Source organism: Mustela lutreola, chromosome 16 (assembly GCF_030435805.1).
Source record: "Mustela lutreola isolate mMusLut2 chromosome 16, mMusLut2.pri, whole genome shotgun sequence".
Taxonomy (NCBI): domain Eukaryota; kingdom Metazoa; phylum Chordata; class Mammalia; order Carnivora; family Mustelidae; genus Mustela; species Mustela lutreola.
Genome location: NC_081305.1, coordinates 53,325,024 through 53,352,889, shown reverse-complemented (window position 1 = coordinate 53,352,889; position 27,866 = coordinate 53,325,024). Strand labels below are relative to the sequence as shown.

The window sequence follows — 27,866 nt, the reverse complement described above, 5'->3', positions numbered from 1 at the left end:
ATGAGTCCCAGCGTCGTCGTGAGGCGTTCCAGGCCCGGTAGCTTCGGGGCGCGGCGTCCGTGTCCGCTTTCAGCCCCTGGATTCGTGGAGACGCCACTTCGGGCGCTCCACTGTCCTGCCCTGCCCCCGTCCCGGATGCGGGAAGGTGGGGCTCTATTCTGTGCCGCGGTCCGGGCTGCGGCAGCCGCAGAACACGTGGGCTTCACAGAGGAGCAGTGAGGTGGGAAGAAAAGGGGAGAAACCGCCTCACTGGCTTGTCTCTGTGTTCACGAGCCCCTCCTGGGCAGCGGGCGGCCGAGGACTGTCTTACTTGTTGAGGTCCTCCCCGTGTGCGTGGTTGTCACAGGAAGGGGGTGTGTGCGTTAGAGGCATTAAGAAGCCTGTGTTCACTCAGGGTCCACTTGTCAAGACTGATCTTATCTGAGAAACAAGTCCAGAGGAAGAGGAAAGGAAGAGGAGGCAGGAAAGACTCATGCCCAGGTAAAATTCACATTCTTGATTGTTTCTTCTGTCGTTCCTAAAATGCTGGTTTTTCTAGATTTGGTAATGTACTCTCAAGGGACCTGCCTAACGTTTGCTCGAACTCACCCCAGCCTTGCCTCCTTACCCCCCATCTCCACTTACATTCCATCTCATCAGGACCTAGAGACAGGAACCTATGAAGAGACCCTGTTGGGGGATCATCAGGGGGAGGGTTTCATACTCAGGTGTGAATCAGAAACTGGGAGTGGGGCTTTGGTGTCAGTGCGGTTGGCAAAGGGGACTGTTTTAGGAGTTGCGTATGAATGCACTGTCAGTTCCATGTAGAGTAGCATCAAGAAGCATTGCATTAAGGGGCCCCAGGGTGGCTCAGTCAGTTAAGCCTCTGCCTTCGGCTCAGGTCATGATCCCAAGATCCTGGGATCGAGTCTGGAATGGGGTTCTTTGCTGTGGGGATAGGGGAGCTGGTTCTCCCCTTCCCTCTGCTGCTCCTTCTGCTTGTGCTCTCTCTCGCTCTCTCTGTGTCGAATAAATAAATACAATCTTAAAAAAAGAGGTCCTTCAGCAAAATAAGTCAGGCAGAGAAAGACAAATATATGATTTCCTGGATATTTGCAATTTAAGAAACCAAACAGATGAACATAGGGGAAGGAGGAAAAAGAGGGAAGCAAACCATAAGAGACTCTTAACGGTAGAGAACAAACATAGGGGTGATGGAGAGAGGTAGGTAGGTGATGGGGAGATGGGCTTTAAGGAGAGCACTTGTCCTGTTGCGCTTGGGGTGTTACATGTAAGTGATGAATGGTTAAACTCTGCTCCTGGAAAAAAAAATTACACTGCACGTAAACTAACTAGAACTTAAGTACAAATTTGAAAAAGAAAAAAATGACCTACACATTTATGTGCCATATTAATATGCAGGAAGAGCTGGAAAATAAGACTGAGAAGGGTAAAACCTGTTGTCCCTGATTTTACAAAGCATTTGATGCTAAACAAGTGAATCAGCATGTTTCTAGTTCTAAAATATTAATAATTTGGGTTAGAGTTGAAAGTTCTGAAACTTATCAATGATAAAGGATGTTTTATTGTATAATTTGTTTTAACAGTTAAGTTCTTTAACATCACTCAAAGCATATCCATCACATGAAGACCCTTGCTCATTAAGGAACTTTTGTGTAGCCGGTGTTTTAGCTAAAAATGTTTCAGTCATTACATTGGAGCAAAAACTTAGTCTTTGTTATAACCAATTGTTACTAAAATGTTACATTTCTTTTGTTTTAAACATCACATGCCATATATCCTTGTTTTGAGGTAAAACCCCAAGCAGTGTTGCAGATTTTGGACAAAGAAGTAAACATCTCCTTCCCTGTCATGCCCTCCATCATCACTCACCAACTCTGTAATCACTGTTGCCTGTTCTCTGGAAGATTGTGTGTCTTTTAAGAATGCATTTACTGGGGTGTCTGGGTGGTTCAGTGGGTTAAAGCCTCTGCCTTAGGCTTGGGTCATGATCCCAGGATTCTGGGATCGAGCCCCGGATCAGGCTCTCTGCGCTGCAGGGGGCCTGCTTCCTCCTCTCTCTCTGCCTGCCTCTCTACCTACTTGTGATCTCTGTCTGTCAAATAAATAAATAAAATCTTGAAAAAAAATAGTGGTAACAATAGTAACATACTATGTGTGTACATATAAAATGACATTTTCTGCAGGTCTTTGTTTTTAACTTGGAACTTGTTTTATCTTTTCTCACTTAGGAAACCCGCTATCAATGTACTTTCAACACTATCTGTTACTTACCTGTGTGATTCTCAGGTTCAAGTCTAAATTCCTAACACCTTGTTCAGGTGCCAGTGAAGGAGCAGGAGGCTGGCTGAGGACAAAGCAAAAGCTGGCACCTTGCACCCCCCCCCCCTTCGCCCGCTCCCCTCCATATGTGTAGCATTCCTCAGGCACCCCTGACTGCCATAAAATGATAAATAGTTAACTTGCAGAGATCACAGTCCTGCAAGGCAGGAGTCTCCCTTGGTTTGCAAATGTCCTTGAGATTCACAACAAAGAAGTTACCTTATCAATAGCCTTAATGTCACCCTCCCCTCCATGAAAAACGAAGGAGGCGGAGGTAGAAAGAAAAGTAAAGTTACATTTCTTCTAAACCTAAATCTCACTAACAAGGATGTTTGATAGCAGGAATGTAACATTCCACCAGGAGACTCCCAATTGTCTTTATGTTAGTGCCTCATTAGAGGGAAAGTGGCCTTGGCTTGATAGTAACCAGGCCTTCAATATCCTGATAGTGCTTTTTTTCCGCATGCGTGGGCTAACCTGCCAGTTCTGCTTCTGTAAGATTGCTTTGTCTGCTTTCGCGGGCGGGTCCCCTGACCCAATCCACTGACGCCAAGTATGCCTGTTCAAACTGTCAATCAATCAGCTCAGCCCCACCTGAAACTTGTTTGTATCTGTCTATAAAAACCCTGCACCAACCCAGCTCTGGACCTCTCGGCGTTATCGGCAACGAGCGGCGCAGAGGTCCAGGTTCGAACCTGCAATAAACGACCCTTGCTGCTTGGCTTTGACTCACGTCTCTGGTGGTCTTTTAAGGTGGGGGTAATATTCAGTTGGCATTTCACCAGCTTTGCCATTTCTTAGTTATCTGACCCAAGGCTAGTTTCTTAGAGTTTCTGTGACAGTTGCTTTTTCTATAAAGTGGACACAGATATTTCCCTAATGTTATTACACAAAATAATACCCATTTGAGTAATGTTTAGTACATCATAAGTGTTTAAAAAACTTTTGTTTCTGCCATTATAATCACCATCATCACGTTCTTGCATTTTAAACTTTCTTAAAAGGCACTGTGAACTTTGTAATCTTTAAAGACACTACTCCTCGGATGCGGAAGAAGGGGAAACCTCCTACACTGTTGGTAGGAATGCAAACTGGTGTAGCCATTCTGGAAAACAGTATGGAGGTTCCTCAAAAAGTTGAAAATAGATCTACCCTATGACCCAGCAATTGCACTACTGGGTATTTACCCTAAAGATACAAATATAGTGATCCAAAGGGGCACGTGCACCCGAATGTTTATAGCAGCAAGGTCCACAATAGCCAAACTATGGAAAGAGAGTAGATGTCCATCAACAGATGAATGGATAAAGAAGATGTGGTATATATATACAATGGAATACTATGCAGCCATCAAAAGAAATGGAATCTTGCCATTTGCAACAACATGGATGGAACTAGAGGGTATTAGGCTTAGTGAAATAAATCAATCAGAGAAAGACAATTATCATATGATCTCCCTGATATCTGGAAGTTGAGAGGCAGAGTGGGAAGTTTGGGGGGTAGGGAAGGAAAAAATGAAACAAGATGGGATCAGGAGGGAGACAAACCATAAGAGTCTCTTAATCTCACAAAACAAACTGAGGGTTGCTGGGGGTTAGGGATAGGGTGGTTGGGTGATGGACATTGGGGAGAGTGTGTGCTATGGTGAGTGCTGTGAAGTGTGTAAGCATGATGATTCACAGACCTGTACCCCTGGGGCAAATAATACATTATATGTTAATAAAAGTAATTTTTAAAAGACACTACTCATAGTGTAGCTCCTCAAAGAAACAACTGGTGTGTCAAATGTGCTATCTAGCCCTTCTATGTAGTCCATCTTGTGATACATTTTATTTGTATATTTTGCTGTTCACAAAATTGTGGAGTGCACAATGATTTTGTGGCTTTATGTCCTCTGGTTGAGAAGTACAATAACACAAAATTATCTTACACTGAGTTGTCACTACAGCCAAATCAGTCTTTATACTTCTCTCCTATAATTTGTGTGAAGATAAGAACTCTCCCCATGGTCTCTTAGTGTAATGTGTTTTCATTACAGGTGCTGTTGACCTTCAGGGATGTGGTCATAGAATTCTCTCTGGAGGAGTGGGAGTGCCTGGACCCTGCTCAGAGGGCCTTGTACAAGGATGTGATGTTGGAGAACTATAGGAATCTGGTCTCCTCGGTGAGGATAATGTCCCTCTAGATGTTGAGATCTGCCCTAGTGACTTTCTTGTGGGGCCCCTGCCCTGCTAGCCTGGGACTGATGCTATATCGACTCTGAATTGAAAGCTTCATGAGAAGGCACCTGGACGTTCATCTCCTCCTTTCTTCAGATGATCTGCCCACTCCTCACTAGATCAGTGTTGCTTTTACCACTTGAGTAATCATAAAACCTTGTAGCAAAATTTTAAAATATTGGATTCCCTGGTTTTACTCCTGTGCATTTGAGTCAGTAATTCTCAGAAGAGAGCTAGATGTCTATAAAGGTAAAATATTTCCTAAGCCAGTCAGTGAACAAAATCAGTGTAGACCCATCTGTAACATCTTCTATCCTCAGCTGAACAAGGGGCTGGGATTATGTTCTAGAAAAGCCCCAGCACATAGTTCTCCTTTCTTATAAGCAGAACTCTCTGACCCAAATAGTATCTCTATTTTGGAGCAAGGGACAGAGCGAAGGGCTTGTGGAGGGCGAGCTGAAAATAGTGAAAAAACCAAGTGGGTGGGACTATACCGAAGATGCGAACACTGGTAGCAGCTGAGGTGGCCAGAGATACAACTGCTTCATTAAATATTGTTTGGGAAACTTTCCTCAAAGAGGAGAGGTCTGTGAGAAAAGAAAAGTACTTGTGAACCCTCAAAGAAACTCTCCCCCATTTCTCTGTTCTGCAGACATGACATTCCAGCTGATACAGAGACTATGGCAGTCTTTATCATGACCTGTGACACTCTTACCTGGCTGCTGTGACCTTTTTGGTCCCTTGGCTTTGAGAGGGATGAGAAGGGCTGTTTCATAGGGGTCCTCTTTTTCTCTGGTCTCTCCCTCCATACTTGATGCCAGCTGATTCCATCTGATCTGTCAGTTCCTCCATAGATCTGACTCCAGGACCTGTCCAGGTCTCATCCTCTGTTCCTATGTTTCGGAGATAAGAAAACATTGGCTGTTCCTCCATGGCACTTGGGGCCCCAAGGCTGCATGGGACTGTCTCAGGGCTTCCTGGTCATTTTGTCAGGCCTGCTCTTGCCACACATCATGAGTATAACCAGGCAATATGGTGGGTTCTGAGATGATTTGTCAGCAGTACTATGCAGACAGTAGACAGAAATTCTCTTTGAAACCCAGTCCTACATGGGGAGCATCTCTTGTCTTCTCAAAGACTCTGCAAAATCGAACTCCCTTGGTCTACATCTCTTATCTTGCCTTATTCTCCTCCTGCACTCTGCCTGGGCTAGTAATGCAGACAATACTCGGCTTGTCTAGATTTTGTATTTTCTTAAGTCTGTGCAGTTTGGCTTGTGAAACATGTTTTCCTAGGTTCTGGAATAATCCTCTTTTTCTTCTCTGATAACCCACTTTTAGATGATGGACAACTTCTGGTGGACTTATCCACAGAGGGGTTTTATTGGGTAACAACATTTTTAAAGAAGAACATTTTGATTACTGTATTACAGTGCTGTCCTGCCACTTACAGAAGTGCCCAGTTAAGCCACTGAATGGGGTGGTCAGCAAGTCCTAGGGAGGCTGAGATAGGAAGTATCAGGGAAGTCTGACTGATGAGTGATTGTAGTTCTCTTTCTGTTCCTTTAGAGTGTCACAGAGTCTCTCAAAGACAGTGTGGCAGTGTTGATCAAATAGCTAATGATCATTCCCTTTGAGCCAGCAATCATAGATGTACAAACTTATCCCAAGGAGGACATATATTTTAAAATATATACTACATTACATTGTATGTTAATTTATATATATATATATATATATATATATATATATATATATATAATATCTCAAGATTTGCTTCTTGAGTGCTGAGGGTTATGGCTCAACAGCAGTTTCCCCCAAACCTACTCAAATTCCTGAACTTTATGAAAAAATTGTCTTAGTCCCTTTATTTCTATTTCACCTGACTTACCTATTACTAAAATACCTTCTTCTCAAGTTGGTTGGATTTGTAAAATTGGACATCTTAAGAAAAATTTTTTTTTATTGAATTACTATATTCATGCCAGAAATCATTAAATTGATTTGCCATAATTTTTATATAGGATACCTTGCTTTTTCTGTAGTATATTTTAAGTTTTCTAAATATAATTTCTTGGATTTTATTTGAATTTTACTGATTTTCATATTTTGGTACAAAATGTTTTATTCTGGGGCGCCTGGGTGGCTCAGTGGGTTAAAGCCTCTGCCTTCAGCTCAGGTCATGATCCCAGGGTCCTGGGATCAAGCCCCACATTGGGCTCTCTGCTCAGTGGAAAGCCTGCTTCCCTCTATCCCTCTGCCTGCCTCTCTGCATACTTGTGATCTCTGTCTGTCAAATAAATAAAATCTTTTTAAGAAAGATTTATTTATTTGAAAGAGAAAGAGAAAGAGGATGAGAGAGCATGAGCAGGAGGGGCGGAGGGAGAGGGAGAATCTCAAGAAGTCTCTGCACTGAGCATGGAGTCCAACATGGGGCTCAGTCCCAGGACCCTGTGATCATGACCAGAGCCAAAACCAAGAGTGGGATGCTTAACCAGCTGTGCCCCCCGGGCACCCAAAGAAGCACTATGGTTTTTATATAACAAGGAAACTCAGTCTCAAAAAGGTTAGCATGCCAAATTGGTAAATTTCTATTTATAAAACATATTAAGTAAGTAATAATTTGGTTGGTATGTTCCTTTTAGCTAATCTATCCACATCTCCCCCAAAGTTCAGACCTTGACAAAACCTGCTAACTCTGTCGTCCCCACCACGGGACTCACCATCTTGCACACATGTCACTCTCCATTGTTGAATTCTGACAAACTTTCATGGCATCTGCCTGTGTAGAGTGAGTTCATCCATTCTGCCCTTGATGCCAATGTCCAGAATTTTGCTTTTGATGCCTTCTAAGAACATTTTTGTACATGTCTATATGTAGGGCTCTCTTGAGTAAATGCTTATAAATAGATATTCCTTTTGAGAAATTTCAGGGCAAATATTAGAATAGAGCTAAACCTGTATTCCTTCCACTGTATCATGCTAATTGCCTTCTTCATCTCTTCCATTCTCCCCCGTTCATTGATCTCCCCTGTTCATTGATTCATGGATCTGGATGAGGAACACTATTTTTTCCTTAGCAGATTAATTTTGAGCCCCTGGACACCCAAGTCTCCTCAGCGTTCCCTGTCCTTACCCGTTCCACATTGTATAAAGATCCCTACTCTCCCAGAGGACAGCTAGTTCAGCATAGCAACATGCCTGGTCACTGTTTGAATCAACACATTCAGGAAGTGATGATTGAGATGCTCTTATCCAGGTGGGATGAGTCAGTAACAGTATTAGTAATACAACTCAATTCCTGTGCCTTTTTTGAAGCATTTCCCTGTATACTGGTGGGGTTTGCTATGGCCTTGCGCTCACTTCCTGAGTGGGCAGTAATAAACTGTTTAGTGCTCAAGGACATGTGGTCTGAGCCTGCAGGCCTAGATTCAGATTTTAGCTTTCACATTTTTTTCCCTGTGTGAATTAGCGTTGGATACATAAACATGATGGGCCTGTTTTTTTTTTTTAATTATTTTATTTTGATTTATAAATTTTTATAAATAATAGTTTTATTTATTTATTTATTTGTGTGTGTGTGTGAGAGAGAGAGAGAGAGAGAGAGAGAAAGAGAGAGCACAGAAGCAGGCAGAGTGGCAGGCAGAGGCAGAGAGAGAAGCAGGCTCCCTGTGGGGCAAGGAGCCTGATGCAGGACTCAATCCCAGGATGCTGGGATCATGACCTGAGCTGAAGGCAGCAGCTTAACTAACTGGGCCACCCAGGCATCCCCAGTCCTGTTGTTTTAATCTGAAATACTATGATAACGTATCTCGAAAATATTTTAAATATGTTCATGCTGTTAGAAAGAAAGATTTTGAATGTTGTATAACATACAGCAAGGACTGGAAATTTACCTTTCTTTCCTAATATTTCTTGACCTCCTCCTGTGTTTAATATGTAATTGGCCTTTGCCCACAGTATATTGTATTTGTATTCATTTTGTGATTTGTTTCATCTTAGTGTTTTCTGCCTTAGTAAAATTTCAAAGCACATACTTTGCAGTACATGTATTCTGTGACTACAGAATCACATTATTAAAGGCTGCTTCACAGTTTGGAAATAGCTCTGTTGATTGGTAGTTAACTGCAGGTATGAAATCATAATTCTGAATTCTGATTGCCTTCCCAGATTCTTCATCTTAAAATATTATGTATTTACCTGCACCAGATATTTAAAAAGTCAGTGGTTATTTTTTTTTAAGATTTTATTTATTTATTTGACAGAGATGATGAATAGGCAGAGAGGCAGGCAGAGATGAGGAGAGAGGCTCCCTGCCCAGCAGAGAGCCTGGTGTGGGGCTTGATCCCATGACCCTGGGATCATGACCCAAGCTAAAGGCAGAGGCTTTTAACACACTGAGCCACCCAGGCGCCCCAAGTCAGTGGTTCTTAACATAGGTTTCAATGTTCATATTATGTATTCCTTCTGGAGTAGGAGCTCTGTACTTTGTTTTGAAGAAAGAAGTCTTTAGAATGCCACAGATTATAATGGTTTTTAATTGTTTTGGCTTCTTATTTATCTTCTGGATTTACTGTGGATTTCTAAAATGTTTATTCATTTTATTATGATTTATAGATAATTGTTTTTAAATATCTTTTGTGTATTATGACTGTCATGCACCAATGGTTAGTGTTGTGAAATGCCTATTCTGCATGAATATAGAAGGTTTTATTATAGAACTTCAGAACAGTATTTTGTTATTCTTACAATGGTGTTTTATCAAGTTCTTCTCATTTTCTCAGTGCTATTTTTATTTTGTAATTGTGAATTGCCATTTTTTGTTAGATAGGTTGTTAAGATAGCATTTACCATTTTGATCTATAGTCCTCTGCTTTATTGTACCTATATAATTAGGTATGTGTATACGCATTAATATAATATTGCTTTCCTTCAAATATGAAACACCCTAATGTCCATGCCAATTGGTGAATTCTTTGGGGTGGCAACAGAAAGATATCACTTTGTTTAGGGCTTATGTAAATACTCTGAGTGGTTTGCTCATAGGGTGTTAGAACTGGGCTTTCCTGAAAATAATTTTATCTGTGTGTAAACACAGATGTGTAAATAAACACCCTTTGTTTATTGAGGAATCCAATTCCCTTTATTCCTAAATATTTGTGTACTGTGGTTGAGAAGTTTTATAACTATTCAGCATTACTTTTGGCCTAATATTATGTTTTCAAGGTAAAATATTCACTTTATAACTCTATTAATAGGGAATCTATGGTTCTTTATATCTTTCAGATATCGCTATTAGAAGTATGATTAAGGAATTATCACCAAAAGAGGGTATTAACAAAGAGGAATTATTCCAGACATTGATGTTGGAAAGACACAAAAGAAATGACATCAAGGATTTGGGTTTCAGAGAAGTTCTGAAAAATATGCATGTGTTTGAAAGTCAGTATACATATGATGGAACAAATTACAAAGAAGTAACCACAGCCCATAACCAAAATTTCAGTGGTAGAAGAGATTAGCACTACACCAAACCCTGGAATGATTTCCCTCTAAAGCAGAGTGTTTCTGTAAGAAAAAGAACTTATCAATATTACAAGCATGAAATATCATATAAAAGTATTTGTTAAAACTAAAAAATAACATAACCTGTGCAGGAAATAAGTATATAAAATGTTTTGAAAATGGGATTGGATTAATAAAATTTCAGTCACATCTGGCTGACTTCCAGAAGTTTCAAACTGAAGAGAAAATTTATGAATGTAATCAAGTTGAGGATTTGATCAACAGTAGTTTTGCTTTACCACTTCAAAGAATTCCTACTAGCATTGATATGAATATTTGTAATAAGTCTGGGAAACTTTTTATACTTCCTTCATTACTTATACATCAAAAAACACCTATTAGTGAAAAGCCTTACAAATGTAATGATTGTAGGAAGGCCTTTAGAGAAAGCTCAGACCTCACTAGTCATGAGAGAATTCATTTTGGGCAGAGGGCTTACAAATGTAATGAGTGTAGCAAAGCCCTTTCCCAATTTGCAAAACTGACTAGGCATCAGAGAATCCATACCAGTGAAAAACCATATAAGTGTAATATATGTGGCAAGGGCTGTAGGCAAAATTTAAATCTTGCACGGCATCAGAAAATTCATACTGGAGAGAAACCTTACAAATGTAATGAGTGTGGCAAAGTCTTTTCTGAGGATTCAAGCCTTACTTGATATAGGAGAATTCATACTGGAGAGAAACCTTATAAATGTAATCAGTGTGGGAAGACTTTTAGAGGAAGCTCAAATATCACCAATCATTCTGGGCAGAGACCTTACAAATGTAATCAGTTTGACAAATCCTTTAACCGGATCTCACACTCACTAGACACCAGAGAATCCATACTGGAGAGAAACCATATAAATATAATACATGTGACAAGGTCTGTAGTCAACATTCAAATCTTATAATTCATCAGAGAGTTCATACTGGAAAGAAACCTTACAAATGTAATGAGTGTGGCAAAGCCTTTATGGAGCATTCAAGCCTTACTCAACATAAGAGAATTCATAGTGGGGAAAAGCCTTATAAATGTAAGGAATGTGGACCAGTCCTCTAACTTTGTCAAACATCAGATAATTCATACTGGAGAGAAGGCTTATAAGTGTAATGAGTGTGGCAAAGCCTTTAATGTGTGTTTAAGCCTTACCTGACATCAAAGAATCCATACTGGGGAGAAGCCTTACAAATGTAACGAATGTGACAAGGCAAATCTTACTAGACATCAGAAAATGCATACTGAAAAGAAACATTGTAAACCTAATATATGTGGAAATGCTTTTTTTTTAAAGATTTTATTCATTCATTTGACAGACAGAGATCACAAGTAGGCAGAGAGGGAGGAAGCAGGCTCTCCACTGAGCAGAGAGCCCAATGTGGGGCTCGATCCCAGGACCCTGAGATCATGACCTGAGCCGAAGGCAGAGGCTTTAACCCACTGAGCCACCCAGGCGCCCCTGTGGAAATGCTTTTATCCAAAGATCAAGCACTGGGGATTCCCAGAGAATTTGTGGTGAAGAGAACCTCACAAATGTCAATGTGTGTAGCAAAACCTTTAATGTGTTTTCAAGACTTACTCAACATCAAAGAATCCATACTGAACAGAAACCATATAAAAGTCATGTATTTGGCAAAGCCTGTAACCAGGGCTCACAGTTAAGTAGACACCAGAATATGCATCTTTGAAAGAAACCATAAAAATGTAATGGGTATGGCCAGGCTTTTATGCAAAGATCAAACATATATAATATCTCCTACTGGAGAGAAATCTTATAAATGTAATGAATGTGTTAAATTTTTATCAGATGTTCAAATGTTTACTTTAGGGGTCATGAGAGAATTCGCATCAGAGAGAAAACATACAAATGTATTGAAAGTGGCAAGACCCTTAGACAATGATCTAATCTCAAGATTTACCAAAGAATTTATATTGTAGAGAAGCCTTAAAACTGTAATGAATGTGATAAGTTGTTTAACCATTTCTCACAATTGGCTACATATAATTCATAGTAGAGAAAATGGTCTCTTAAGTTCTTCTGAAAGATTATTCAATTTAATTCTAAATAAAGTTAATAATTGATGATTGATTAAAAATCAATAATACCTATAATGGCTGTTAAAGTTAAAAGGATGCCTGTGGAAAAGTCCTCTACCTTCATTTTATTAAATAGTTTATTTCAGGTTTCTTGAAAAGGCCAAATTACTATCAGTGATTTCCATCCTGAGGTTTGAATTCTGCTGATATTATACTTTAATTATAATCCTTTCATGTCACCACAAAGACCTCTTGGAAGGGTTTAATAAGATAAAAGGGCGGACTTCATTAGGTGATGCTCATTCATGTCCAGAATTTACTGGAAGAACAAGAACACTGAAATTATAATCCAATATAATATAAATTTGAGTGACAGCATGAGTGGCATATAATAGATGTAAAACTACTATCTAAGTCATGATTAATATGTTAAGGACCCTCTTGTCCAGATTTGTTGGAATGGGGCTCTTATGGTGGAGCTGAGGAGAGGGTACTGAATGTGGCCTAAACTTTCTACCAGTGCCAAATAAAAAGTTCACAGCCTTTCTCATCAGCCTATATAGGTTTGAGGTAGAATGGGAGGAAGGGTGGGAGACTTAAAAGTTTTTAATAATCAAATTTTTAAAAATGAAGTTAGATGGGGCACCTGGGTGGCTCAGTGGGTTAAAGCCTCTGCCTTCAGCTTGGGTCACAGTCCCAGGGTTCTGGGATTGAGCACTGCATCAGGCACTCTGCTCAGTAGGGAATCTGCTTCTCCCCCTGCCCTCTCTCTGCCTGTCTCTCTGTCTACTTGTGATCTTTGTCTGTCAAATAAATAAATAAAATCTTTTTTAAAAATTAAGTTAGAATAACTCAACACTGAATGTTTACTTTTGAAGTGTCTCACTCCTTGGTTGGGAAAGACCATTTTTCCTGATGCTAATACCTTTGCTGCTGCACAGGTAGGATTCTTTATACAATATGTTATGGGAAGTGTGAAATACTGTTTAGATAAATTGTGATATTTTTGTGGTAGTTTCATGAAAATTGATGTGTAGAAGTTTTATCAGACAATAAATAATGATTTAATGATTTTACTAAGAAAGAAATTTTTCAAAGGCTAGAAAAATCTAAATTTGAGAATACATCAACAAGCCTTATGGGTTATGGTTCTTTTTCAACTGTCTTAGAAATTCACTTTAATTTTATTATAAAATTTTTCCTTACCACTTTTCCCTCGACACCTTTTAAACTAATTTATATATTTTATTTACATTTCATCCCTTTAGTAAAGAAAAATTGGAGGCTGTATGACAAAAGGGTTGTTTTGAAACTTGTACAACATAAAAATGAGAGGTTCAAAGGAAGTGCTTTATGAGTGTACAGAAAGAGGGTCCTTCATATCGTTAGTTCAGTAATAACTGCAGTGATGCAAGATGAACTGACAGACATCTTGAAATGTGAAGGCAGGAGACCTAAGTGCTTCCAGTTACACCGGAATTTTGGTTTAAAATGTGCTCATTTCACCTCAAAGTATGTAAAATCACGGGGCACCTGGGTGGCTCAGTGGATTAAAGCCTCTGCCTTCGGCTCGGGTCATGATCCTGGGGTCCTGGGATCGAGCCCCCCATTGGGCTCCCTGCTCATTGGGGAGCCTGCTTCCTCCTCCTCTCTCTCTCTCTCTCTCTGCCTGCCTCTCTGCCTACTCGTGATCTCTGTCTGTCAAAAAAAAAAAAAAAAGTCATCCAATTCTAAAAATGTATTCTTCTATGAGGATTTATATCCTTAAAAAAAAAAAAATATATATATATATATATATGTAAAATCTCTTCTTTTCCTGCCATTATAACTGCTATCCTCATCACTTGTACTGCAGTGGAGTTTGGGCCCTATATCTCCAAGGTCTTGAGGCCAGAGACAATCTGTCAGAATGTTTTCCTGAATTCAATGTAAATATATTAGACATTTGTTCATTTTATTTATATATAATTCACATGCCATAAAGTTGATACCTTAACAGTGTACAATTAAGTGGCTTTTTGTGAATTCACAATTTTGTAAAACCTATCACTCCAGAGCAATTTCAAAACACAAAACATCACAAAAAAGCATTTAAATACATAAAACAGTTAATTATAAAAATAAAGGAACTTTTGATAACACGATTATAGTACAGGACTTTAACACCCCATTTACATCATGGTTCTTACCTTTCCCTTATTGATGTGGTGTATCACATTGATTTGCAAATCTTGAACCACCCTTGCAATCCAGGAGTAAATCCTGCTTGATCATGGTGTATGATTCTTTGAATTTGGTTTGTTAGAATTTATTCAGATTTTTTTGCATCTGTGTTCACCAGGGATATTGGCCTGTAGTTCTCTTTTTTTAGTGGTGTCTTTATCTGGTTTTGGTATCATGATAATACTGGCCTCATAAATTGAATTTGGAAGTTTTCTTTGTTTCTTTTTTTTTCTTTTCTTTTTTTTTTTTTTTTGGAAAAGTTTGAGAAGAGTAGGTATTAACTCTACTTTAAATGTTTGGTAAAATTCATCTGTGAAGCCATCTGGCCTGGACTTGAATTTGTTGGGAGTTTTATGATTACTGATTAAGTTTCTTTTCTGGTTATCAGTCTGTTCACTTTTTATTTATTACTTTCTCCAGATGTGGAAGTTTATGTTCTAGGAATTTATCCATTTCTTCTAAGTTGTTCAATTTGTTGGCATATAGTATTTAATAACATTCACGTACAATTGTATTTCTATGGTGTTGGTTGTTATCTCTCCCTCTCATTTGTCATTTTATTTGAGTCCTTTCTCTTCTTGGTAAGTCTGGCTAGAGGTTTATCAATTTTTTTGAGGTTTATCAATTTTATTGTTTTTTTTTTCAAAGAACCAGCTCCTGGTCTTATTGATCTGTTTTGTTTTAGTTTCTACATCATTTATTTCTGTCCTAATCTTTACTATTTCCTTTCTTCTGATGGTTTTAGGTTTTATTTTTCTTTTTCTAGCTCCTTTAGGTATAATATTAGGTTGTTTATTTCAGATTTTTCTTGCTTATTGAGGTACTCCTGTATTTCTGTATTTCTATAAACTGTATTTCTGGGGAACCTGGGTGGCTCAGTCATTAAGCATCTGCTTTGGCTCAGGTCATGATCCCAGATTCCTGGGATCAAGCCCCACATCAGACTCCCTGCTTAGTGGGAGGCCTGCTTCTCCCTCTCCCACTCCCCCTGCTTGTGTTCCCTCTCCCACTGTTTCTCTCTGTCAAATAAATAAATAAAATATTTTAAACTGTATTTCTATAAACTCTCCACTTAGAACCACTTTTGCTGTATCCCATAGATTTGGGGCCATTGTGTTTTCATTTTCATTTATTTCCATATACTTAAAAAAATTTTAATTTTATTTCCTGGTTGATCCATTCATTGTTTAGTAACATGTTGTTTAACGTCTGTATATTTGTCATCTTCCCACATTTTTTCTTATGGTTGACTTTTTTTCATAGCATTGTGTTCAGAAAATACGCATGGTATGAATTTGATCTTAAATTTGTTGAGGCTGTTTTATGGGCCAATATATGACGTATTCTGGAGAATGTTCTGTGTGCATGTGAAAAGAATGTGTATTTGCCATTTTAGGATGGAATGTTCTGAATACATCTGTTAAGTCCATCTGTTCCAGTGGGTCATTCAAAGCCACTGTTTTCATGTTGGCTTTCTGTTTAGGTTATCTGTCCACTGATGTAAGCAGGGTGTTAAAGTCCCATACTATAATTGTATTATCAATTAGTTCCTTTATTTTTGTAATTAACTGTTTTATGTATTTAAATGCTCCTATGGAAAAAAAATGCTCTGGTGTTGGGTGCACAAATATTTATAATTGCTTTATCTTCTTGTTGGCTTGTCCTCTTTATTATTATTATTTTTTAAGATTTTATTTATTTATTTGACAGAGATCACAAGTAGGCAGAGAGGCAAGCAGAGAGAGAGGGGGAAGCAGGCTCCCTGCTGAGCAGAGAGCCCAATGCAGGGCTGGATCCCAGGACCCTGAGATCATGACCTGAGCCAAAGGCAGAGGCCTTAACCCACTGAGCCACCCAGGTGCCCCAAGACTGGCTTTTTGAACAGCTAAACATAATTGACAGAACCTGAGCTTCACTGGGAAAAAAAAGAAGACTCAATCACATGAAAGAGGAAACATTACAACAGATAACCTAGAAATACAAAAGATCATAAGAAAGTCTAAACAGTCCAACGCATTGGAGAACCTAAAAAATACCTAGAAATATACGATCCACAAAGCCTAAATCACAAATAAAATCTTAACAGACTAATGACAAGGAAGGACATGGAATCAGTTATCAAAATCTCCCAACCAAAAAATAAGCCATTGGGCTGGAGGGGGCAGGGATCAGGGTTTGGTTTTCTCACTACCCCTCTAATACTCCAGGAGTTTTTCATGTGCTTGAGCAAAGGAAACTTTTCTTACATAGTTGCACACAAAGATTTCATTTCTGATTTTCCCTAGACTGTGCTCCAATCTGCTTGTTTCAGTCCATTGCAAAAGGGGAAAACTTTTCTGATGGTTAGATCTGTCACCAAATATTGTGATCTATTCACTATGTTGAAGATCACTTGATTTTTACCTGTAGCCAATTTCTCTTTATTCCCATATGATACTACTGATTATACTCACAAGCCTATGGGTGTTAACCTATGAAATTACATTGCTACAACTAGGTGTTCGCCTATTTTGAGTCCATCTTTCCCCAGTCGTAACCATACAGGCTGAACTAAACGTCATTTTTGTCAGTTGTATGACCCCTGGTCCCCCCATATTCTTTTCCTTATGTAAATATGATCTGTTTCCCTGTACCCAAGGAAAATGAATATGGGCTAACTCCCTTCTCAAGGTTTTTAGAAAAGACCCCTTTAGGATGAAATGATTTTTCACAAAATGTCATATTATCATACAAAATGCATTCATCATTCTGCACCTCATCCTATTTTGTACAATAATTTTAAAGCTGTGTACTTACTTCTTGTCAAAATTTTGCAAAAATGGTATAATAAAGATGCAGGGACTTTCAATGCCATAAACAGGCATATATTTTTGAGTTCCTAGGCAAATTCACTGTCACTGTTATTAATCCACATTTTTAATATTCCTTTTTACAAATATAACATGTACTCATTTTTTTGAACTCTATTCATTTTAGGGCCTTCTAATAGGTAATGAGAATATTGACATTTATCTGAGTATGGAATCCTGGAAAACAGTATGGTTAAGAAATCCCTTAATGCTTTCTCTTCCAGGAAACAGCTTACAGCAAAAAATACCCCTTCTTATATTACTTGGTAGGACTTACAGTCTATAGTTTACTTGGAACAAAGCCAGGCACAAGTCCTTTAAAGTACCCCACCCTTTTGTAAATAATTAGGTGAACTGATTACCCCTACTGATCAGCCAGAATTCAATACCTGTAACGTGACTTAATCAAATATTAAGTTCTCTCCTTCTTCCAAGGTTCCAGAACCTGAACACTGGCTCATCTTAAGATTTTAATTAGGAAAAACACTTCCTGCTAACAGACCCTCAAAAAAGAGGGCTGACCTCAGGGTAAAATATTTCCTGATCAGGATACCTGCGTGGCTCAGTTGGTTGAGTGTCTGACTTGTGATTGTGGTTTAGGTCATGATCTCATGCGTCCTGGGATCAAACTCCTACAGCAATGCCTCAGGCCCTGCTTCAGGCTCTGCACTCAGTAGGGAGTCTGCTTAGGATTCTCTCTCCCTCTCCTTCTGTACCTCTCCCCACTCTCTCTCTAAAATAAATAAAAATCTTAAAAAAAAATTTCCTGATTAACTATACGTCATGCTATCTGCTTATATACTACCACATCTCTTCTTGCTAGTCTTATTTACTCCTCTTTAGAAAACCTTTTTCTCCCGTCAGACATTGAGATTTTTGTATGTCTTGTGATCAGAGAAATTTCTCTATTGCAAGAATGTTTTGTATATATCTCTCTCCTTACCTAAGTCTAGATTTTTAAATTTTGATAGTGATAAATACATGTTCCATGTGTGCTTAAAAAGTGTATACTCTGTTTTTGTGATGCAGAGTTTAATTTTTAATTCACCTAGGTTTGTGTTTTTCTAAAATTTGAAATCTAATGATTTTGAAATCTTTAATCTTTAATAATTTGCATCCTTTTTATAATGTTATAAGAGGGAGACACATATCAAAGTCTTCCTGTGATTGAGGAAATACTTTTTTTTCACCTGTGAATGTGTTCATTTTGCTGACTTATAAATTTTATAAGTAACAGAATTCCCCATAAACAAAATAGGTGCATGGCTTTCACCTATAATTGGCTTCTCCACAACTGTTTGATGGAAGTTCTACAACTTCCACAATCTGATGGAACTTTGCTTGTGAACATGGGAGTCCATGCTGAAACCAACATGTATTGTTGACAATATTGCATAGTACAGCATAATCTATATAATCTACCTTCTGCTAGATCTCCAAATGTATCCCCAAAACTATTTTTTAATGTGTAGGAAACAAATTCATGGGATGATTTGATAATATGATTGGATTCTTTCTTCAGCTATATCTGGATGACTTACATTTAAAACCAAAGATGTACATTATGAACATAATCAAGTTAAGAAATCTGTCAAAATGGATCCTTACTGTCACAACCTGAAAGAATTCTTCCTAGTGTCAAAACCAACACTTGCAAAGGTAGGAAATTTTTGAGCCATCCTTTATTGATAACAAAATATCACAGTTATTGGGGGAAAAACTGCAAAAGTAATGAACTTGCAAAGTCTTTCAGATGAATTTTCACTAGTCAGACATTCATAGTGGGGAGATCTTAAAATTATACTGAATGGGCACCATATTTAAGCAAGTGTAAAACATTACTAAACATCAATAAATAACTACCTCAGAGAAATCTTAAAATGCAATATACATGGCAACATTTTCACCCAAAATTTAATCTTTGTGGGATCATCACAATGTTAATTTTGGAGTGAAAAACTTAGAGTTTCTAATATTAGTCAAATTTTAGTAAATGCTAAGGAATTCAAACGTAATAAACATCAAGACTCTAAGCATTACTTTAACGCTTATGAAATGTCATATAATGTACATGTCAGTGAAACCTTACAAATTTTATATATTAAAAGTCTTTTTATACAAAATGAAACAGAAAAGGAGCAAAGTGCTAAAATATAAAATAATTTTTTAATGAAAACACATTAGTTACTTTGGATAAAAGTAAAGTGAACTTGACAGAAGCCATCCAGATGGTCAAGAGATACATGAAAAGATGTTCATCACCACTTACTATTAGAGAAATGGAAATCAAAAGTACAATGAGATATCGCCTCACACCTGTAAGAATGTCTAAAATCAACACAAGAAACAATGAGTGTTAGCAAAGACTTGGAGAAAAAGGACTATTTCACTTAGCATTATACCATCTAGCTCCATTCATGTTGTTGCAAATGGCAAGATGTCACTCTTTTATGGTTGAATAATCTGAACCAGTTTGCATTCCCACAGACGGTACAGGAGGGTTCCTTTTTCTCCATACCCTTGCCAGACGTTATTTCTTGTTCTCAGTTTCTGAGGAAAGCAACTTTCACCCTTAAAATGTAACCATGTTAACTTTCAACACACATGTCCCGCACAACTCCAACTTTACCTCACTGCTCAAACATGAACTTAAATTGGCAGGAAGTAGTCCCATCCCACTGGACACAAAATAAGTAGGAAAGGTTAAAGATTTAAAAAAAAGGGACGCCTGGGTGGCTCAGTTGGTTAGGCAGCTGCCTTCGGCTCAGGTCATGATCCCAGCGTCCTGGGATCGAGTCCCACATCGGGCTCCTTGCTTGGCAGGGAGCCTGCTTCTCCCTCTGCCTCTGCCTGCCATTCTGTCTGCCTGTGCTCACTCTCTCCCCCTCTCTCTCTCTGATAAATAAAAAAAAAAAAAAAAAAAAAAAAAAAAAAAAAAAAAAAAAGGCACAAGGACGCCAGATCCTGTCCAGCCGCTGAGCAGTCCCTGTCTCTCTCCGGAAATCCTAGCTAGAGCAAACCTCAGGACTCGCCAAGTGCCGGAAGTTCTCCGCCCAGTTTCCGCCTGGCCCCGCCCTTCCGACATCTTGGTTCCACCGGCCATTTCAGTTTCGCTCCCATTACCGGAAGCACTCCTCTATAGCTCCACCCCATCCTGTCCCCCGGGTTTAGGGCCGAGGTCTGGCGGGGCTTGAGTTCCCCCCTTGCCGGAAGCGCAAAATCCAGGATTCGCCCCAGCCCCGCCCACACGCTATGCGCTTCAGAGCCTGGCCACTGTTCGCACACCTCCCATTACCGGAAGCAGTACCCTCAGGCCCTGCCCGGTCCCGCGGCTCCACCGGCGCGCACGCGCAGTTTTTCACCGACCCGGAAGCGGCTGTCAGGGAGCGAAAGTCAAATGGGCCTCTGAGGGCTTTTAACATGCTCCTATCTGCGTCAGAACCTCAGTCCCCAGGCCTTCACCCCTGAGGTCTGGGGTCTCCACGCACATTCGAGCCCTTTCACTCGCGTCTCCCACCGCGGTAAGTAGCGTGTCGCGGAGACACACAGAATCCTTCGGGCGGCACTGCCAGCCCGGGAGTCCCGGGGCCTTTCGTTCCCATCGAGTCGGTCCCTGCCTGTGGTCTCTGGCCCTCGGGCCTTCAGACGTCGCCTGCTGCGCTGTCTCCGTGCTTCACGCTCGGGCACCGCTCGCATCCGCGCCGTGGGAGTCCAGGGAGATGGGCGTGTGCGCCTCGCGCCGCAGCCTGGCCCGGCTCGGCCCACAGAGTCTCTGGCCCTGCTATCGCGCAGACCGCGTCGACCTCCTGAGACGCCCCCGTGCAGCCCCGCTTGCAGTGAGGGGACTGAGACCTCTTCGGTGCGGGCTTTCAGGAGCGGGAAATTCCCGGACGGAAGCTCGCGGGGAGTGACGGAGTAGGTCCCCTCCCCCACGCGAGGATGGGGGGCCTTGTGCATGCCGTGACTGCGGCCGAGGAGGGAGATGGGGGGAGCCGGAGAAAGAGAATGGCGGAGGAAAGTTGAGTGAGAGGGTCTGTAAGAGACGGTGAGATGAGGAGGATGCGGGAGGGGCTTGCAACGAGGCCCTAAGAGCGGAAGGGCAAGTCGCCAGCGGAGAAAAGAAACGAGCGAAATGTGGAGGAAAGGGAGGCGCTCCGGAAAAGAGGAGCCGAATAGCAGGGCCCTCGGTTAACAGAAGTGGAGTAACAAGGGCGACGCACTTCACGCAGACAGTGGGAAGGAGAGGAAAGTTTTAGGTAGACGATGCTGGGACAGAGAGGCGGTAGGGATGACCGCCCAGAGAGAAACAGCAGTGCGAGAGCTTAGCCAGAGGGTGTGACAGGAAAGAGGGAACGGAACTGGGGAGCAGAGAGGACATGGGTCGGGGGAAAGAGAGGCCGAAATCTATGGAGATGGGAACAGTGCGAAAGCTTGGGCTGAAAGAGTAATGGAAGGTGAAATAGGTTTCAAGAGTTCCCTGGAAGGTGTAGGTGTAGTGAAAGAGAGAAAAGGGGAGAAAACCGGGCGGAGCCAGGGTAATCACAGGAAAGGAGAAACAGTGGAGAGAATCAGGAAAGAGAAAGACTCGAACACATTAATAGACAGGAATCCTTGGGAGGGAGAAGGAAGGGCAACCGAGATCTGGATGAGTGGTGGTTAATGGGACATGGGGCTCCATAATGTATTTAACTTTAAATTTGCCTGTTTGAATCGAACGGTTGAGAAAGAGAATATCAACTGTTTATAAGGCTCGTGCATTTAATAATTATTAGCATCATAAGATAGCTTGCGTTTGCAACCCTTGATCAGCCAGAGAGAGGGGAGAGACCTGTGTCAGTCAGTCATGGATCACCCTCTTATCTTGGGATCGCATGGGGAGAGGGATTGGAACTAGAAATTCCCGAATCAATCCTTTCATGATTTTTTTTAAAGCAATATTAAAAGTGTTTCTTTTTCTTTGAAATGGATTTGCTTTTTCTTTCTACGTCTCTTACGTTTAATTCATTTTGTAAGTCAGATTGAGGTAAATGTTAGCGTATTGGACATCAACTATTCTGTAAATCATCATTAACTTCTGCAATAATGGTGACATCTTAAACCAGCTCTTATGATTCTTTCTAAATGTTAGGTAGTTGTATTATGTTAAAAGCTTTGACCCAAAGGTTTCCTGGGTTGCTTAATCAGTTAAGCTTTTAACACTTGATATCAACACAGGTCATGATCTCAGGGTTGTGAGATCCAGCCCCAGCTAGGGCTCTGTGCTGGGGTTGGAGTCAGCTTGGGAGCCTCTCTCCCCCTCTCAATCAATCAGTCAATGAAAGCTTTGGGGCGCCTGGGTGGCTCAGTGGGTTAAAGCCTCTGCCTTCCGCTCAGGTCATGATCCCAGGGTCTTGGGATCAAGTCCCAAGTCAGGCTCTCTGCTCAGCGAGGAGCCTGCTTCCTCCTCTCTCTGCCTGCCTCTCTGCCTCCTTGTGATCTCTCTCTCTCTGTCAAATAAATAAATAAATAATCTTTTTTTTTTTTTTAAAGGAAAGAAAGCTTTGACTCCAGAAGATACTAGATTTTTTAAAAATTACAACCTTTTTTTTTTTTCCTAATACATTGTGTGTACTTGAGAACCCCTGCATTCATTCTACTCATTTTCATATATTGGAACATTATTTGGTAGTTAGTAAATAACTTTGGACTATTTCAATGCATGTCTGGTAAGGGTGCCCATGATCTTAATAGTCAGAAACTAGTTAAGTAAGTTAGTCTGACATTCCCTGGTGTCTCTTCTTCCTTGATGTGATTTGTTTAATTAGTGAGGTGCCAGCTCCAAAGTAGATGTTCCCTTTAGGTCCCTCAGGTCCTTTGTATGAACATATAGAAGGTGGGGCTGGATTGACTCTGAACTTTGTTCCGGTAGAACTGATCTATTTGTGGTGAGGTAATATGCTCAGAGCTTACCTCCACAGATGACTCTCTTTCAAAGTATTCAGTACCAAATCTCTGTGTTTATCATTTTATGTGTTTAAAATATTTCCTCATTGATGGAGTACTTGGGTGGCTCTGACAAGTGGGCATCAGGGTTCAGCTCAGGTCACGATCCTGGGATCCTGGTCTAGCCGCAAATATTGGGCTCCCTGCTTAGCAGGGAGTCTGTTTCTCTCTCTCTCTCTCTCTTCCCCTCCTTGCTTGTTCTCTCTCTCAAATAAATAAATTCAATCTTTAAAAAATAATAAAATATTTCCCCATTGATTAAAACCACGAAAGAAGTTTCTTTTGCTCAGGCATGTTTTGGATGATCTTGGAATTTTTCTTTTTTTAATGTCACATATTTTTTTTCTTATGGAGTGCCCTTTATTTATATTTATTTACTTACTTAACTTACTTATTTAAGTGAGCTCCACACCCAATCTGGGGCTTGATCTCTCAAGCCAAGATCAAGTCCCATGCTGTACCTACTGAGACAGCCAGACACTCTGATCCTTGAATTTTTAAAATGGAGTTGATATGATCAGGATAAAGAAAAGTGCCCCATGTTTCATTAGGGTGCCCTTTCACAATCCAGTTACATGTAATTAATTCTCACTGAACTCAGAGGTTCTCAAGGTAACTTGTGATAAGACTTCCTTCCTAGGCCTCAGTAAACACAGCTGAAGCATGGAGATGAGATGAAGGACAAGAGCCGGAAATCGGAATGGCCATGATCCCTAAAGTGATTGAAATTTTGCACCTGTGTCCGTGTGGCATTTTTCTGCAGGAGGTTTTTACCCATTGTAATTAGAAGATTAAGTTGGTCCTAGCCCAACAATAGTGAACATTACTGTGAGGAAAGAGGCAAGGCCTAGGCTCAGCCAGAGAATAAATTTACAGAGAGTAAATCTGAAGTCCTGTCATGTCAGTCACTGGCATTAAATTCTCCACTGGCTTTCCATCACCTTCATGAAAAAAATCCAGACTCCTGGATATGATAGTGGAAAGCAAGACAACAAAAGAAAAATAGGTAAATGGTAAAAAGTAGGCAAAAGACCACAATAGACATTTCTTTGGAAAAGATACACAGATGGATGGCCACTAAGCTCATGCAGACGTGCTCAGTGATCCTAATCATTAGGGAACTGCACATCAGAACCACAGAGTGATACTACTGCATACCCACTTGTGTGACTCTACTAAAAAAAAAAAAAAGTGTAGGCTCCGAAAAAAACTGAAAGACCCCTCTCCCCTTGCTAAAGGCTTGTTTAAGTAACCTGATGTCCCCACAGCACCCCCTCTCCCCTTGCTGAAGGCTTGATTGTCCCCATAGCCGGATGGCAACACATACCAGGATGTCTATTGTCTATGGTCAACCGGCCTGTCAAAAAGGGAAGACAAATGAGGAATAGAGTGTACCTGGGACTTTCCAGAGTGCTGAGGCAAGGCCTGCCAGAACGGCTGTGTCCTTGCCTTAAACCCAACGCCTGACTATGCTTGATTTAAATTAACCAATCAGATCCCTGTAACCATGCATCTGCTTCTGTAAGCTTGCTTCCCGCCACCCCAACCCTGCCCTATATAATCTGCTCCCCAACCTAGCCCGGCGCGCTCAGTCCACAAAGGCTGATGCGTCCGCATGCGCCTGTGTAACCAATAAACCTCTTGCAACTTGCATCCAGTGGAGGCTTGGTGTCTGCTTCTTGGGTGCGGATCGAGAGTCTTTCAGAACAAGCCCTGGAAAGAAGGTGGTGAAACTGAAAGTATTGTGCACTGCCCCAAGGACTGAAAACAGTGCATCCCCTATTTAAAAAAAAAAAAAAAAAAAAAAAAAAAAAAAAAAAAAAAAAAAGTTAGTGATTTCTTTATAAAAGTAAATATAAAATTATCAGATAATCCACAGATCCACTGGTGGGTACATACCCAGAGAAATTATAAACAGGAAAGCGATCAGGTATTTTTACATTTCCTGAGTCTGGTTAATTTACTTTATCTGTCTTTATCTGTCTGATCAGCAGCATGTTAAACTGGACACTCCTTTAAACATGTATTTTCATGGCTTTCAGGACATCTTGCTGTTGACAAATCTTATCTCTCATCTGTGTTTCAATTTTCTTCTCTCAACTCTATTCACTTTTCAGCTGATTCACTTCCTCTCCAATTCTTCCTCAGCTTCCTGCTCTCTGATTGGACGAGCACCCCACAAGACAGTCATGGACCTCTTCTCTATACCCAGTGACTTTCCATGTCACCATGTCTCGTGGCTTTAAATACCCAGGGGTGGGACGCCTGGGTGGCTCAGTTGGTCAAGCAAGCTGCCTTTGGCTCAGGTCATGAGAGGATCAATGACCTGATCCCCTCAGGTCAAGGGGATCAAATCCTTCTTTGGGCTCCTAGTTCAGCAGGGAGCCTGCTTCTCCCTCTGTGTGCTCTGCCTGGCACTCCCCCTGCTTGTGCACTCTCTCTGACAGATGAATGAATAAAATCTTAAACAAACAAACAAACCAGCAGTCTCCCAGATTCATACTCCATCTCAGACTTCTGCCCTAAATGTAGATTTTTTTCACTGCCTGTCTCCTTGACATCTCTGCTGAGACGTCTCCACCATACAGTGTCCAAACATGACCTCCTGAACTCCCCCAAATTGTGTTCCCTGCAGTCCTCCACCTCCCAGTTAAGAGCAGTGCCAACTCCCTGGATCTTAGGTGACCATATTGTTTTCAAAATACATAGCATATTATGCTTTTCGTGTGTGTTTTCTCTTAAAGAGTGAAAGGAAGAAAAAAAAAAAGCAAAAACCAAAGACTGTATGGGTGAGAGACTACATGGTTTCCAAAATTCACTTGAGATGAAGGAGAACAGTGTCTGAAGACGATGGCCAAACGTTCCTGATCTGCTTCTGTGACCTGAACCCCTGCTTGTCCCCTCCTTCCTCACTGGGATTGAGGCCCACAGATGTCCTGCTGTTTTGAGGGCCAGGGTCAGGACTGCCTCAGGGCTTTCCAAGGGTGGTCCCTCTGTCTAGAATTCTCTGACTCTTCAAATGCTGGGGTGGACTTCCTTCCCCAGGTGTTTGTTGCCATATCACCTTCTCTTGGGGCCATCTATGAAACTGCCGTGTCCCATTCCAGCCTCCCCCCACCTGCACTCTGGCCTGTTAGGCCTCTCTGCATGGATCTTGGCTACTTCCTCTTCCACTGTCTGGTTACCGGGGATGGTCCCAGAAGAGAGCAGAGCCACAGGTGGGTGGGCTGCTGGGCTGGTCTCTTCTGAGTCGTGTTCCACCCTGACTGCCCATGGGATTGCTGAGGCATTTTGTGGATTCCTCAAGGTCCCAGTCCCCAGGGATTTCTTGTGTAATGGGGCTCAGCCTCAGTGGTGTTGAAAGGGCCCCAGGTGATTCTGATCTATATCCAGCATTGAGCCCCAGGCCAGCTCCTCCATTGATAAGGACTGGAAGCAGCCCCTAATCTGGAGAGAGGTGAGGGGGCTGTTCTCTGCATAGGGTGTTATCAGGGCAGGTCTGTGACTTGAAGGGAGGCTCAGTGCAGCCCGGATCCCCTCTGCTGCAGCTCCTGTGTGCGCTTCACCAGGAGGGGAGCAGAGCAAGTTCTGCAGGAAGAGGTCAGAACACTCATGTACTGGTCTCCATGTAGCAGCTTACTGTCCCCGAATCCGCACTGTGGCCGTGGGCAGCAGAGGGCTGTGTCCCACATGGGGGGATCTTCCCGTGTGGGGGTGTGTGGCCCAGGCAGGTGAATGTTGACTCAGTTCTAAACAGCATACATTTGATGCTCAGGATTGACGTCTCAAGATCCATCTTGCCTGGGAGAGAAGCCCAGAAGAGGGAGAAGAAGAAAGCCCAGGAGTCAGGAATGACTCTTTCTCAGGTAAAGTCCTGTCTCGGTTCCTTGTTCTGTGCTCTGTGTCCTCACCTCCATGTGGCCAAGCTCGTCACACTTGGAAGGGTCCCTCATGCCAGGTTGGCTCATGCTCAGCCCAGGGCCTTCCCTCAGTCCCTCTGTCTGCTTGCAGATTCCAGCTCAGACACTTCGTGTATGTATTTAATGAAGATCAAAGTTAAATGTTATTTCAGAAAAAAATTTCTTGCAGGGCTGTTTTTGTAAGCAGGCTAAATAGCATTGACGATTTTATTTACATTTAATACAATTTATTTATATTTATTATACCTGAGATACTAAAATGCACATGAGTAAAAGCCGAGAGATAATGAAGATTTATTCTAAAAACAGATATATAGAGACTTCAACTTTGATTTCAGTTACTTTCAGTGTGTGTGTTTTCATGTGCACACATTTATGGGCAGGAGTCTGTAGTGTGTAAAAAAGTTGTCATGTCATAAATACCTTTTATTTTAACTTTGAAAGTATGTTTAAAATATTTTTCATGGCCTAAAATTTTTTCTACACCACTACACGAATAAGCTACAAGGAGTAAGAGCACTAACTGTATGTTTATGCATGTGTGTGTGCATGTTTCTATAGTAATCATTTATCCAGGCTTATGTTTCAGCCTTGAACTTGTTTCAGGTTTTCTCCATTAGCAAACCCTCTGTCAACAGATTTTTACTCTTGTATCCATTACTTTACTGTCTGGTTGTTACGGGGTCTATCCTAAAGTCTGACCAGTTGGTTGAGGTGGAGGCTATGCTGAGTATTACCTGTCTGACCAGAGGCACATTCCTTAGAGTG

The 27,866-nt window shown here is 41.0% G+C and overlaps 1 protein-coding gene across 1 annotated transcript; it reads left to right on the top strand.

The window, feature by feature from the left end:
- LOC131817704 (zinc finger protein 677-like) lies at nt 1–12,099 on the top strand. The gene is given in 4 exon segments (XM_059151232.1): nt 1–195; nt 4,361–4,497; nt 9,840–10,017; nt 10,161–12,099. Coding segments are annotated over 4 exon segments (1,350 nt in total). The 3' UTR covers nt 11,001–12,099.
- Nucleotides 12,100–27,866: the final 15,767 nt, after the last annotated feature.